The 12,600-nt window shown below is 36.0% G+C and overlaps 1 protein-coding gene across 1 annotated transcript; it reads right to left on the bottom strand.

Annotated features, from left to right (window-relative positions):
- Positions 1–1,082: 1,082 nt before the first annotated feature.
- LOC108717871 (T-box transcription factor T-like) lies at positions 1,083–11,817 on the bottom strand. The gene is made up of 8 exons (XM_018265287.2): positions 11,445–11,817; positions 9,292–9,556; positions 8,844–8,978; positions 6,291–6,352; positions 5,970–6,031; positions 5,344–5,520; positions 3,591–3,723; positions 1,083–2,068 (listed from the first exon to the last, which is right to left on the bottom strand). Exons 1-8 carry the CDS (start codon positions 11,648–11,650, stop codon positions 1,804–1,806), a joined length of 1,305 nt encoding a protein of 434 aa, XP_018120776.1. The 5' UTR covers positions 11,651–11,817; the 3' UTR covers positions 1,083–1,803.
- Positions 11,818–12,600: the final 783 nt, after the last annotated feature.

Consider the following 12,600-nt stretch of genomic DNA (forward strand, 5'->3'; position numbering starts at 1 on the left):
ATCATCACATCAGAAGAATCTCATACATTTTCCATAGATGCCTGTCTTCTCTACTTTCTGTTGAACTGCAACTAAGAATCAATTTTTATTTTGCATTAATGCGTAAGAAGGTTTTCCCCCAGACAGCAGCCTGACTGTATGTGCCCTCTAGATGCTGGTGCAATTATATCCTCCCCTGTGGGAGCAAATGCACATGTCAGCATTGGTGAAAAAGTGATGGCACTTTTAAAGACCTGGTATTTTTCATTTCACCTTACATATATATTTGGTCAAAAACTTGAACACCTTCCTATATAGCACAAGAGGCATTTCCCCACCCTACCAAGGGGAACTTGCAAGGCGCGGGAGCGGGTGGAGAGGGCTGGCAAGGGGAGGGAGTCGGTGGACGGCTGCACCACTGGTTGAATGCAGTGGGGTAACTATAGAGGAAGCAGAACCAGCGTTCTCAGGCAGGCCCAGGGATTAACTGGACCAGGGGGTCTAATTTTTTATAGTTTGAGAAAAATCCACCCTCCCTGGCTGCTATTTGGGAAGCAAGGGGAGCATGCAATAAAAGCATGCAAGGGGAGCATGCAAGGGAAGCAAGCAAGGGAAGGGGGTAGGGTCTGCGTTGTGTGCTGGATTCCTATGAACATTTTTTTGTGGGGTAGGGGAGTGGTGGTTTTAGTCTGCTTCAAGTGATTATTATCCATATTAAATGGGGTGGTGTAATCTGTGTGGGCTGGGAGTGTAAAATGATACTGGGGCCATAAAAAGAAACCAACACACCTATCCTATGTTCAGAAACACAAGGGTGGTAAAACCAACACAAGTGCAACAGCTAGCTTTGCTATTCCATCCATTAAGCCAGGTAACAAATATATCCTGTTCTCAGCATACAATCTCTTGCCTTCATTAGTGTACTTCTTTTTTTTCCAATTATATTTATTGCCATTTGAAAATGCACAGTGACAAATAATAACAGCGCATAATAAATGCACAATACATTAGTGTACTTCTATATCCATTGTCAAGCATTGTCAGGAGAGCAAAACTACACACACATACACACACATAGGTAAAGAATTGCATCAACAATGTACTCAAGATAAAATGATTTTATACACTACTATAATTATTATACATGTTTACAGAAGGAATAGTTCTAAAGCAAAGCTGTTGAAATTTGGTTGCTCCAACTGCAAAGTCATATCTCCTCATCCTCACCAAACCAGCTTCTAGCATTGGATCATAGGAGTGCTACAAAAGATTGACAGCTTGACATTCTTTCCATTGATATAATTAAATAAGGCTATAAATAGTCCAAACCAGAAAAATGGCTAGTGGTTACTAGCGCCTAGTAGGTATTATAGCATTTTCATTTATTTGATTATAATACCTATGACAATCGTCTATTTTAATTTCATTATTTACAATACTGAACAAAAAGCAGAAAATATATTAAAACAATTAAAAACAATCAAAATCTTTGTTTTTTTAAAATTGATGGCATACTTTGCTCATATGAAATGTAGTCAATATTATTGATCTTATTGAAAAAAGAAAAAAATAATACATTACGGTGCTGTATTCAAACAAAGGAGATATTTCATATGCAAATACTGTACATTTATCATTAAAATCATGAAAAGACGACTGAGTTTTGATCTAATAGTATTTACTGGTTGACAAAACATTTTCTGTACAGTACCATCAACTGAGATTTCTCAGTTCTTGGTGTCTTCTTGATAAGAGTTTCCATTTGTAAAATAAGCTGCATTAATGTTTTCACAGGCCAAATGTCAATAGAAACAAGTTTTTGTCCTATAATGAGGGTGGTGTCACAGATGTCCAAGAAGGTGCAAGTCTGTTGTGTGCTGAGACGTCATACTGGTTTTCTTCAATTTCAGTGGTGGTACCATCATATATGGGTGATCCCATGGAGGGGGAAGGAACTATCTGATTGTATGGTGCATAAAGAGAAGTTGAGCTCCGAAGATACTGTGACCCAAATCCATTTGCAACTGATCCAGTTTGAGGCAATGGGGCGATTGTGCTGTTGCTTACTGACCATAAACTTGGATACTGACTGTAAAAAGAGATAAAAACATGAAAACTTTATTTACAAAGTTATGACAGAAGCAAGAATGCAATACTAAAAACACTAATATTGAAGAATTACTGCGATGGACCTTGTTGTCCATTAGAAGGATATTGATTATGAAAGAAGATTATGAAAAATATGGCCAATTTGAAAGATATGTGAGAGACATAAAGAGGTTTTTTAGAAACTCTTACGGCACTATACCCGCATCAAATTAATCTCCATATGGTGGTCCACGCCAATCTCTAATATCTGTAACTTTTAATTGGTGACCATAAGAGTTCTCCAAGACAAAAATATGTTTTTGGTCTTTGAGAACTCTTTCTGTACTTGTAAAGAATACTTTGAGTAAAACACTGAGCTATGGGATCAGTTGATACTTTTTTTCATTTGTTTGCAGCAATCTCTCATTCTTTAATTAGTATTGAGAGTTTTCTTAAGTCACCTGTTTTTAACAGAGCTATTCACCTGGCTGGTAGACCCAAATCCATGTCATAAATAAAGGGGGTCTTATGTCTTTACAACTACTTGTATATATATATATGCTATGGAAGAATATCAGCCTGTAGGGCCAATGCTTTGGTCAGGAGGCAGTATGCAAATACGTTGCCACTAGTCAGTAATCTCCAAAATGAACTGTTGAAATGAATGATTGAAGTCAGCCATATTAAATAATTTGTAATAACTATGAATTAAAAATGTGGCTCAGATGTTAAGAAATAGGATCTTGTATCTCCATTGTGTTTGGCAATAGTTAAAGTAAAACTATACCCCCAAAATGAATTTTTGAGCTACAGTTAGTTTATTTCAAATTAAGTGACATATAAAAGAATCTTATTAAACTTGAATATAAATTTTAGGTAAATATTGCCCTTTTATGTCTCTTGCCTTGAACCACCATTTTATGATATTCTCTGTGCTGCCTCAGAGATCACTGACCAGAAACGCTACAACTCTTTATACTCTATATATAACAAGAAGAAGTGTGAAAGCAAAAGACAGTACTCTGTCTGTTAATTGGCTCATGTGACCTAACAAGTATGGTTTGTTTGGTTAGTTTGTGTGCACCATAAATCCTATGATCTCAGGGGAAGGCCCTTATTTTTTAAAATGGTAATTATCTATTTATAATTACCCAATGGCACATACTAATAAAAAGTATATTGTTATGAAAATGGTTTATTAACATGATGCAGGGATTTCTGTATGAGCTGCAAAATCTTTTCATAGAGACCTACATTGTTTGAGGGGTATAGTGTTCCTTTAAATTTAGATGGCTACTACAGTATGCCTTTCATAGAGACCTACATTGTTTGAGGGGTATAGTTTTCCTTGAAATTTAGATGGCTACTACAGTATGCCTTTTTTTATTAAACCACAAAATCACCCAATAATTAGCTATTGTCACATCACTGCTGCCTTTGCTTCATATTTTCAAATACTTCTTTTAATACATTAAACGAAATAAACATAAAAATGTGAACTGTATTTGAATCCTGTTACCTACCAAGAATTGGATGGGCTTCCATTGGTGTGATTTATTGACAGCATGCTGGTATGGGTTTGCATCTGTAAACCAGGCCAGTGGTCATTTGACTGGAACACTGGAAGACATGCAGATGAGTTTTCAGAGTAACTTGCTGCAAGAGAAAAAACAACTTATTGTTAGTAAAACATTAGAAAAAAACTACCACTTTTTGTTGGCATGCTAAATTCACATAGAATGTGTTCAGTGACAAAATCATATGGATATTAAATCATGTATTTCTGTCTGTTGCTGTCCTTTTCAGATTCAGTTTCTGTGTAGGCGCATTTATGCACTGTATGCTGCAGGGGTTGACCACCTTTAAATTAACTTTTGGTATGATGCTGAAAGAGATAGTCTGAGACAATTTGCATTTGGTTCTCTTTTATTTATTTGTGTTTTTTGAGTTATTTAGCTTTTTATTTAGCAGCTCTCCAGTTTGCAGCAATCTGGTGGTTAGGGTCAAAATTACTGATTTCAATAAGAACCTGGGATATGAATAGGAGAGGGCCTGCATAGAAAGATGAATAATAAAAAATACATTTGTTACATTTGATTTACGGAGCATTTGTTTTTGGATGGGGTCAATGACCCCCATCTGAAAGCTGGAAAGAGTCAGAAGAAAAAGCAAAAGAAAAAGACAAAACACAAATAATTCCAAAACCATCAAAAAGAAAAAATGAAGGTCAATTAAAAAATTGCTTAGAAGAAGCCATTCTACAAAATACTAAAAGTTAACTAAAAGGTGACCTACCCCTTTAAGAGTAGGGAATTGCAAGTTATAGTATGATTATAGCACATGTTAAACACACACATGTATATATAGGTTACTGCCCCTGGACTAACTTTGTGTCTTTTATTACATATGGGCTACATTTCAGATTTGCAGTTGCCAATATATATATATATATATATATATATATATATATATATATATATATATATATATATATATATATATATATACATACATATGTGTGTATATATATATATATATATATATATATATATATATATATACACATATGTATATATATATATATATATATATTAAAATATTTTAAAACTGTGGGTTCAAGTTCATCAAATCTGCCAGAAGAGAACTTCACAGTTCTAGTCACTAGTACATGACTAGAATGATGGAAACATGACATCCCCTATGATAGAATTCTATTGTTTTCTGTCTGAGAGTATCCAAGAAGACACTGGCACTCAAAGGCAAGTAACAGCAGGGTTATACCATTGCGTGTTTATTCTGCAAACGTGCAACGTTTCGGGGTCAAACCCCTTTGTCCCTGGCCTTTGAGTGCCAGTGTCTTCTTGGATAGTTTGCTGAGGGGGGTGCCGATCCCTCCAACACCGTGCACCAGGCGCTGAACTGCTGAAGGCCAGGGTTGTTCGAGCGGGCTACATCACATTGCATTTCTGTCTGAGAGCACAGGTAGCACTCAGTGTGTTGGAGCAGATCAATATACAGTACAGTTGGTATTGTCTCAGAACCATGTTGGCTTCAACCTCTCCACAATCTTTATTTTAGGAGGGGTTACCCTATTTAATAAAAATGGTCTGTGAAATGCTGAATCACATTAAAAAAGCTATAATGTATCGATACATTATTGATCGATATCGATACTATACATTAAAAAAAATCAAAAAGGCATTTTTTGTGTTTTTTTTGTCAGAAAAATTTATGTTTAGTATATTTGTGAACTCCCCAAGTGCAATGAATACTTACGAGGAGAATTGTTTCTGTGAGTATATGGGCTCGGGTAAGGTGAGGAACGGTGGTTTCTTAAAGTAGTATATCTCTCACACCCATGTGATGATGGAATTGACAGTGGAGCTCCAAACTGAGAATGATGATTGGTAGTAGAGCAGAGGGAACCAGTCCCAGGAATTAGCCAGTTGCCCACTAGAAAAAGAATTGTCAAATTTAAAAAAAAAGCATTATTTTGGAAGCTGGATTTTTGTCTATTGAAATAAGGGATATTGTCAACCACTTATTGCGTGTGTCAAAAAGAATATCTGTAATATAGACAAAAGTTATGTTGTGTTGAAAAAGATTTTTATTTAATTTCTTACATTTATATAAATATTTTAAAAATGTGTAGGAAAATTATTAAGATTGCCTACATATATGTATTTTCTGAAAGCTGAATCATTGTATGTACTGCATTTGTGCAAACACAGAGAAACAAAAGTCCTGCTGTGCTGCACGGCAGCACACTTCTATTATGATAATTGATTCAAATATTTTGCATATGTGTAATGTGTAGTGGTCACCTTGGACTCATGACTTCATGTGACAGTTTCTCATTAATATACTATGTGACTGTTCATATTAGACATGGCAAAACTTACATTGTGAGTAACCAGACTGCTGACCGTTTTCTGTATCATCGATAAAATCCTTGTGATCACTCCTTTTATTAGAAAAAGAAAATGTCAGAAGCTAAAAAAGAAGGATTTTTACTTGTATGTGTATTTGTGTATAAGGTGTGATTTTAATGAAAATAATTACAAATTGATTGTTCTCTGTATAACAAATTACAAATATTTTTAAAAACTTAAAAATGATATTTGTAGATCACTGCAAATTAAAAATAATATTTGAAAATTACTGTAAATTTAAAATTATACTTGCACGTTACTGGAAATTCAGATATAACAAAAGTATCATACCTTTCTTTGGTGTCAAGGAAAGCTTTAGCAAATGGATTATGTTTAATCTTCAGGGCTGTGATCTAAAATGAAAAAAAATATGTAATTTTAAATGTATTAAAATGTCAATAAAATACAAATTGGATTCTAAAATATATACAGTTTAGAAAAGCTAAGTATAATGCCAGGACTATATCAGCTTCACAAGGTTACATTAAATTATGTAAATGTCTTAAATTGTCAACCTTTTTACAAATTAACCTCTTGATAATAATAATAATAATTTCAGTTTTGGCCTGTGCTTGAAGTAGTATATTCATATTATACTCACAAACCTTTATATACACTTTTAAATTAAGGTCGAATATCGAGGGTTAATTAACTGTCGAAGTTAAATCTTTCGACTTCGTATATCAAAGTCGAAGGATTTAGCGCTATTCGTTCGATTGAACGAAAAATCGAACGGTTAAATCCTTCCAATCGTTCGATTCGAAGGATTTTAATCCATCGATCGAACGATTTTTGTTCGACCAAAAAAAGCTAGCAAAGCCTATGGGGACCTTCCCCATAGGCTAACATTGACTGGTAGCTTTTAGGTGGCGAACTAGGGGGTCGAAGTTTTTTCTTAAAGAGACAGTACTTCGACGATCGAATGGTCGAATAGTCGAACGATTTTTAGTTTGAATCGTTTGATTCGAAGTCGAAGGTCGAAGTCAAAGCTCGAAGTAGCCCATTCGATGGTTGAAGTAGCCAAAAAAAACATGCGAAATTCAAAGTTTTTTTCCTTCACTCGAGCTAAGTAAATGGGCCCCTTTATGTCACTGCTGAAATAAAATGCTAATAATATAATCCATTCTTTAAATATGATTACTGATTATAAATACATTCCTTAGTGACCGAATTTAGATTAATGAACCTGGGACAAAGTTGAAAATGCCAGTGGAAATAGTTGCCTGGGTGACGGAATATTTGTTATTGAGACATTTCTGTTTTGTTCTCTTTACTCTGAGGCTAGCACAGAGGTGTGGATTTTCAGAGGCAGGTGAGGATTTAGAGGAGTGACTTCTAGTAAATGCCTTTACATCAGTCCATCACCCATAACTGGATAATGAAATGCTAGACTTATGACATGCTGAGCCTGAGATGTTCTCATTGGACACTGATTTTCTTATTTGATAGGGAGTCTACATAAGGAAAATAACATTTTGGGATAGTTATTTAGCATTACTGCAGGTGGTTTGATAATAATCTTGTGTGTGTTTTGCTTACAGTTGTTTTTATATTTTACAATGTGCCACCCCTGATACTATTGGGCATGCATGTATCTTTTATGTTTTGGGTAGATGATTTTCTTTGTTAAATAATTAAATATACTAGAAATGTTTCAGTACTGCACTCAAGCCTGCCCCCCCCAGGCCCAACAGAGTCACTGCAGAGAGGCTTGAAGGTAAGATTATGCACCTAGTGTGTGTCCCGGCCAGGGTAGGTCTGGAAATGCGATTTCGCAGGTTTTGCACCTGGGCCTGTGGTCCCCTTGTTAGGCAACCAAACTGCCTTTTATTGGAAATTGTCCAAATTAGAAAAATACGCAGAGGTCTACAAATTGGTAGTGAAGGGCGAATTTGCGCCGTTTCGCTTCGCCGAAAAATTTGCGAATTTCGCGAAACGGCGAAAAATTCGCGAAACGACGCCGGCGTCTCGTTTTTGACGCCGGCGCCCGTTTTTGGCGCCGGCGTCCATTTTTTCCAAAAAAAAAATTTTGACGCCGGCGAATTTTTGCGTTTCGCGAATTTATTCGCTGGCGGCGAAACGCGCAAATTCACCGCGAATTCGCGCCTGGCGAATAAATTCGCCCATCACTACAAATTGGCCTATTTGCTCTGTTTTTGTCTGCCACGATCACCAACATAATAGACTTCTACAGGTGCACATTAAACCTGGATAATGTGAATATTGTATACTGCAATAGATCAATATGAAACAAAACATATCACTACTTTCAGAGAACTATTCTTATTTACAACAATAATCTAATTCTGCCCATATTTTTTGACATTTCATTTGGTTGTTATATTATTTTGATCATGTGAGTCATAATATTGAAAATGCATTGCAAATAGTTCTAATAGTTCCAGACTTCCAATGTAAACCAGGGTTTTTTTGGTAGAAGATTTTTTTTCGTTAGATTTAAATTGTGTTACGGTACTCTCAATTTTCAGTGTGGAAAATGATCTATAGCAGTGATCCCCAACCAGTAGCTCGTGAGCAACATGTTGCTCTCCGACCCCTTGGATGTTGCTCCCAGTGGCCTCAAAGCAGGTCATATTATTGAATTCCAGGCTTCGAGGCAGCATTTGGTTGTATAAAAACCAGATGTACTGCTAAACAGAGCCTCAATGTAGGTTGACAATCCACATAGGGGCTACTAAATGGCCAATCACAGCCCTTATTTGGCACCCCAAGAACATTTTTCATGCTTGTGTTGCTCCCCAACTCCTTTTACATCTGAATGTTGCTCACGGGTTCAAAAGGTTGGGGATCCCTGATCTATAGGAAGGCTAAGTAGTCTCTTACCTCTTCATTCTGATATGCTGTCACAGCTATGAACTGGGTCTCTGGAAATGAATGGCTTGTGATCATTTTCTGTGGTCCCCCGACTCTTACTATATGAATTCTGGGTTCATATTTATGCAGTGAATTTAACATAATCTAAAATGAAAACAAAGTTTTGGTATGTTACAAACCAGTAGTGTAGGGTAAAATATTAATACATTATAATTAGCTTGATAAAAATAAAATGAAGATAGGCAAGCTAGGCACAATATTGATTATGTGACTGATTTACTAAATCCTTCCGCAATCATTGAATGTATGCTAGAAGGGTCAAGTATTCAGTTGTTTATAATAGGTAGTATTTAAACTGCCCCAAATAGGCATTAATTATATCATTCTACACATTAAAGATTGATGAAATGGCCTTGCCATCTTAAGCTGCAGTTTGATAGAAACACTTAAATTATACCTGGCCTTCTCCATTCATCTTGTTGGTGAGTTTCACTTTACTAAAGGAAACAGGTGCTTTCATCCAATGTGCTCCAAAGTTGGGTGAGTCTGGGTGGATATAAACACAACTGGGGGTCTGGGGCTCGGGTTTGCCACCTGGAACCCATTCTCCATTAACATACTTCCAGCGGTTGTTATCAGCAGTCACAAAATCCATTAAGAATGAGTACATTGCATTTGGGTCGAGACCACTGACATTTATTTTTAGCACAGGAAACATTCGCCTGTAATAAAGTAAAAAGAGATATAATATGTACACGTATGCCCGGTTGCTGACCATGTTAGACCTGTCAACTGGAATTTTTAAAACACAAATTTTATTTCAAATAAATGTGGTATTTATTGAAAACAGAATAAAATATAGGTGAGCATGGTCCCCTGTCTTGTGCCCAGATTAAATCATTATGAGAGGTAGGCTTTCAGTTGTGGCTAGGGATGGGCAAATTTTTTTGCCTTGTTTCGTCACGGAAATGATGCCCATAGACTTGTATGGCGGCGTGTGTCAAAAAAATTTTGCCGAAATTATAGACGAAACGGGTCAAATTCGCCCATCCCTAGTTGTGGCAGCTTAATTCAGCCGCCAGAAAACATTTATCAGATTATTTTAAAATCTATATTACAGAAATAGCTGTGGCTAGTGATGGGTGAATCTAACCCATTTTGCTTAAACAAAAATTTGTGAAACGGCAAAAATTTGCTATAAAGCAGTGAAGTCTATGGGCAACGATTTGTGACACACGACAGATTTTTTCACCCATTACATTCTATGGGCATCATTTTTTGACGACGAGAATTTTTGCTCATCACTAGCTATGGCAGCTATAAAGGAACCTGCTGTATCTCCCTGAAATGGAGCAGCAATTAGTATATTACAGGAAAAATAAGTCCACACTAATGAAAAATCTATTAATTCTCTGGTTTGCTCAGTGAGAGTAGCAAAATATGGCAGTAATTCCTAATAAACATGCTCTGCATCAGGACATTGGGAGTGGCATTGGTTAATACTCAAAACTATAAAAGGATAAAGCCTCTATCCTATCCTTGCTACATTTATTCATAAAATTAACAACAAATAAAAGTAGTATATACAGTATGGCACAAATAAAGCTGTTTAAACATAACCAGTGACATTTCTGCAAACACAAATTGCATATTTTGTGGCGGCAGGTGGGTCTACTCTTGTAGCATTTTTGAGTTGTTAAAGTTAGGGCTTATTGATATACACCTGTATTTAAACAATGTATATTAATACATATTTTATGGCTATAAGAAAAGATCAGTTTCAGGTAGTAAAGGGCCAGTACCCTATTGTTAAATAATAATCCATTACAGGTATAGGGTCTACTATCCAGAATGCTTGGTACCTGAGGTTTTCTGAATAAGCAATCACAATACTTTCGTGTTTGCTCAAAAACATTTACACATTAAATAAGCCTGGTAGGATTATTTTGCCACCAATATCGATATATTCATGCAGTTTAGTTAGGATCAAGCACAAGGTATTGGTTTATTATTAAAGAGAAGAGGAAAAGCATTTTTTACAATTTTAATAGTTTGATTAAAATGGAGATTGCCTACCCCTAATTCTGAGCTTTCTGGATAATGGATTTTTTGATAAGGGTTCCCAGTATTACCTATTGCTTTGCATTTGTAAAAGTTGTGTGTTTGCTTCAGAAGCATGAATATAGTTTCTATATTCTATAGCAATTGTCACTATCTATATTCCTATAAGGATGGAAAGCTTTCTCAAATAATTTAAAATTCTTGACACCAATACTTAATTATTTGCAACTGCTGTTCTAAACAGGTAATTTTTAATGTCAATTTATCTTTCATTTGTTATTGGCCCAAGGATTATTTCAGGCATTAGCCAGGGGGCCAGAAGGTACAGATACTAATTACTCCCTACTTGCACCATTGCAAGTCAAAACAAAACATTTATTAGCTTGTATGTATATTAGTATAGAAGGAACTAAGTAATACTAAGTAATGGACAGGTTTCCAGAAAATCGATATAAAATAATAACAAGAAGGAAATGTAAAGGCTACATTTCTGCATAACATTGCAAAGTTTGAGTACAGGCAGGCAAACTGATTTCCAATATCCCTTACCTTCCATTCTTTGTAACAATCATTTCATTGGTAAGCTCCTTAAACCTTATCCAAAGGTCTGTGTCTTCTAAAGTGACTTTGAGTTCCCTTTCCGTGGGGTCCCCCTTCTCACTTCCAACTTGCAGTTCATTCTCTACAGCTGTGAGAAGATGATCCATTCTACAGGGCAGACTTTTCCCACAACTCTCAGATGTGTTTGTGCTCATTGTATTGCTGATGGCTCCTCTACACCAGTCCCCAAGGCAAGATCTCAGCTCAACAGGGTTTGAAAAGTCACTGCTGAAGTTCTGCCTAGAAACGCTGGGATAAGCACTAAAGACTCCTCTTGTCCTTCAAGACATGACAGGATTGGTGGAAGTTTCCTTTTGATCTGGGTTATTCTCTTCCCTGATTGGTGTGAAGTCACTGCAGGTATAAGCCCATTCTAAAGTTAATTGCCCATCAGATTAAGCAAGAGTCTATGTAAATATCTAAATGTTTGCACTTACATGGAAGAACACAGGTGCCATAAGGAAGAGGTGGGTCAGGGGCTTCCATAACCTGCTTTCACTTTAATAGCCTTCATTAGGAATTAACACCTAGGAGAATTAAAATTTCAAATCTCTGAGTGCCTGAAACCCCCAGGTTACTAGATGTGACTGGTGTCACACATGCAGGAGATTTTATTAGGAAATCAGCAGGAAATAATTCTCTTCCCTATTTTACAAGCAAAGGTGTCAAACCAATCTACAGAATATGCAAAACAGCCAGAGCCTTGTGCTTTCCCCAAAACACTGTTGGCTGGGAGTGTAACATGCAAAGGACAAGTAGCAGGAGTTTATAATGTGGCTTTTAAACAATCAAATTTACTGCTTCTTATCTTTTTCCTAATATTCTAAAGGAGTGCTCTAAATACTTTTGCAATGGAGAAGATACATAAATTATTTTCTTGAACTAAAGAAAGGGAAGGATGTAATATTGTGCAGGGTTAACTTAAATGGGATCTAAGGCAAAAGCAAACTAGTCCCTCCCCCCAAAAAACAAGGATGCACAAAACTTTTATTTTTAGTTCACTGTTTATAATTTTAGTTTAGCTGTAATAAGCATTGCATAACTGAAGCATTCCAGTAACATCACACTGCAGAAAATGGATTAAAAAAATTGCATCAAACCCAGA

Source organism: Xenopus laevis, chromosome 5S (assembly GCF_017654675.1).
Source record: "Xenopus laevis strain J_2021 chromosome 5S, Xenopus_laevis_v10.1, whole genome shotgun sequence".
NCBI lineage: Eukaryota > Metazoa > Chordata > Amphibia > Anura > Pipidae > Xenopus > Xenopus laevis.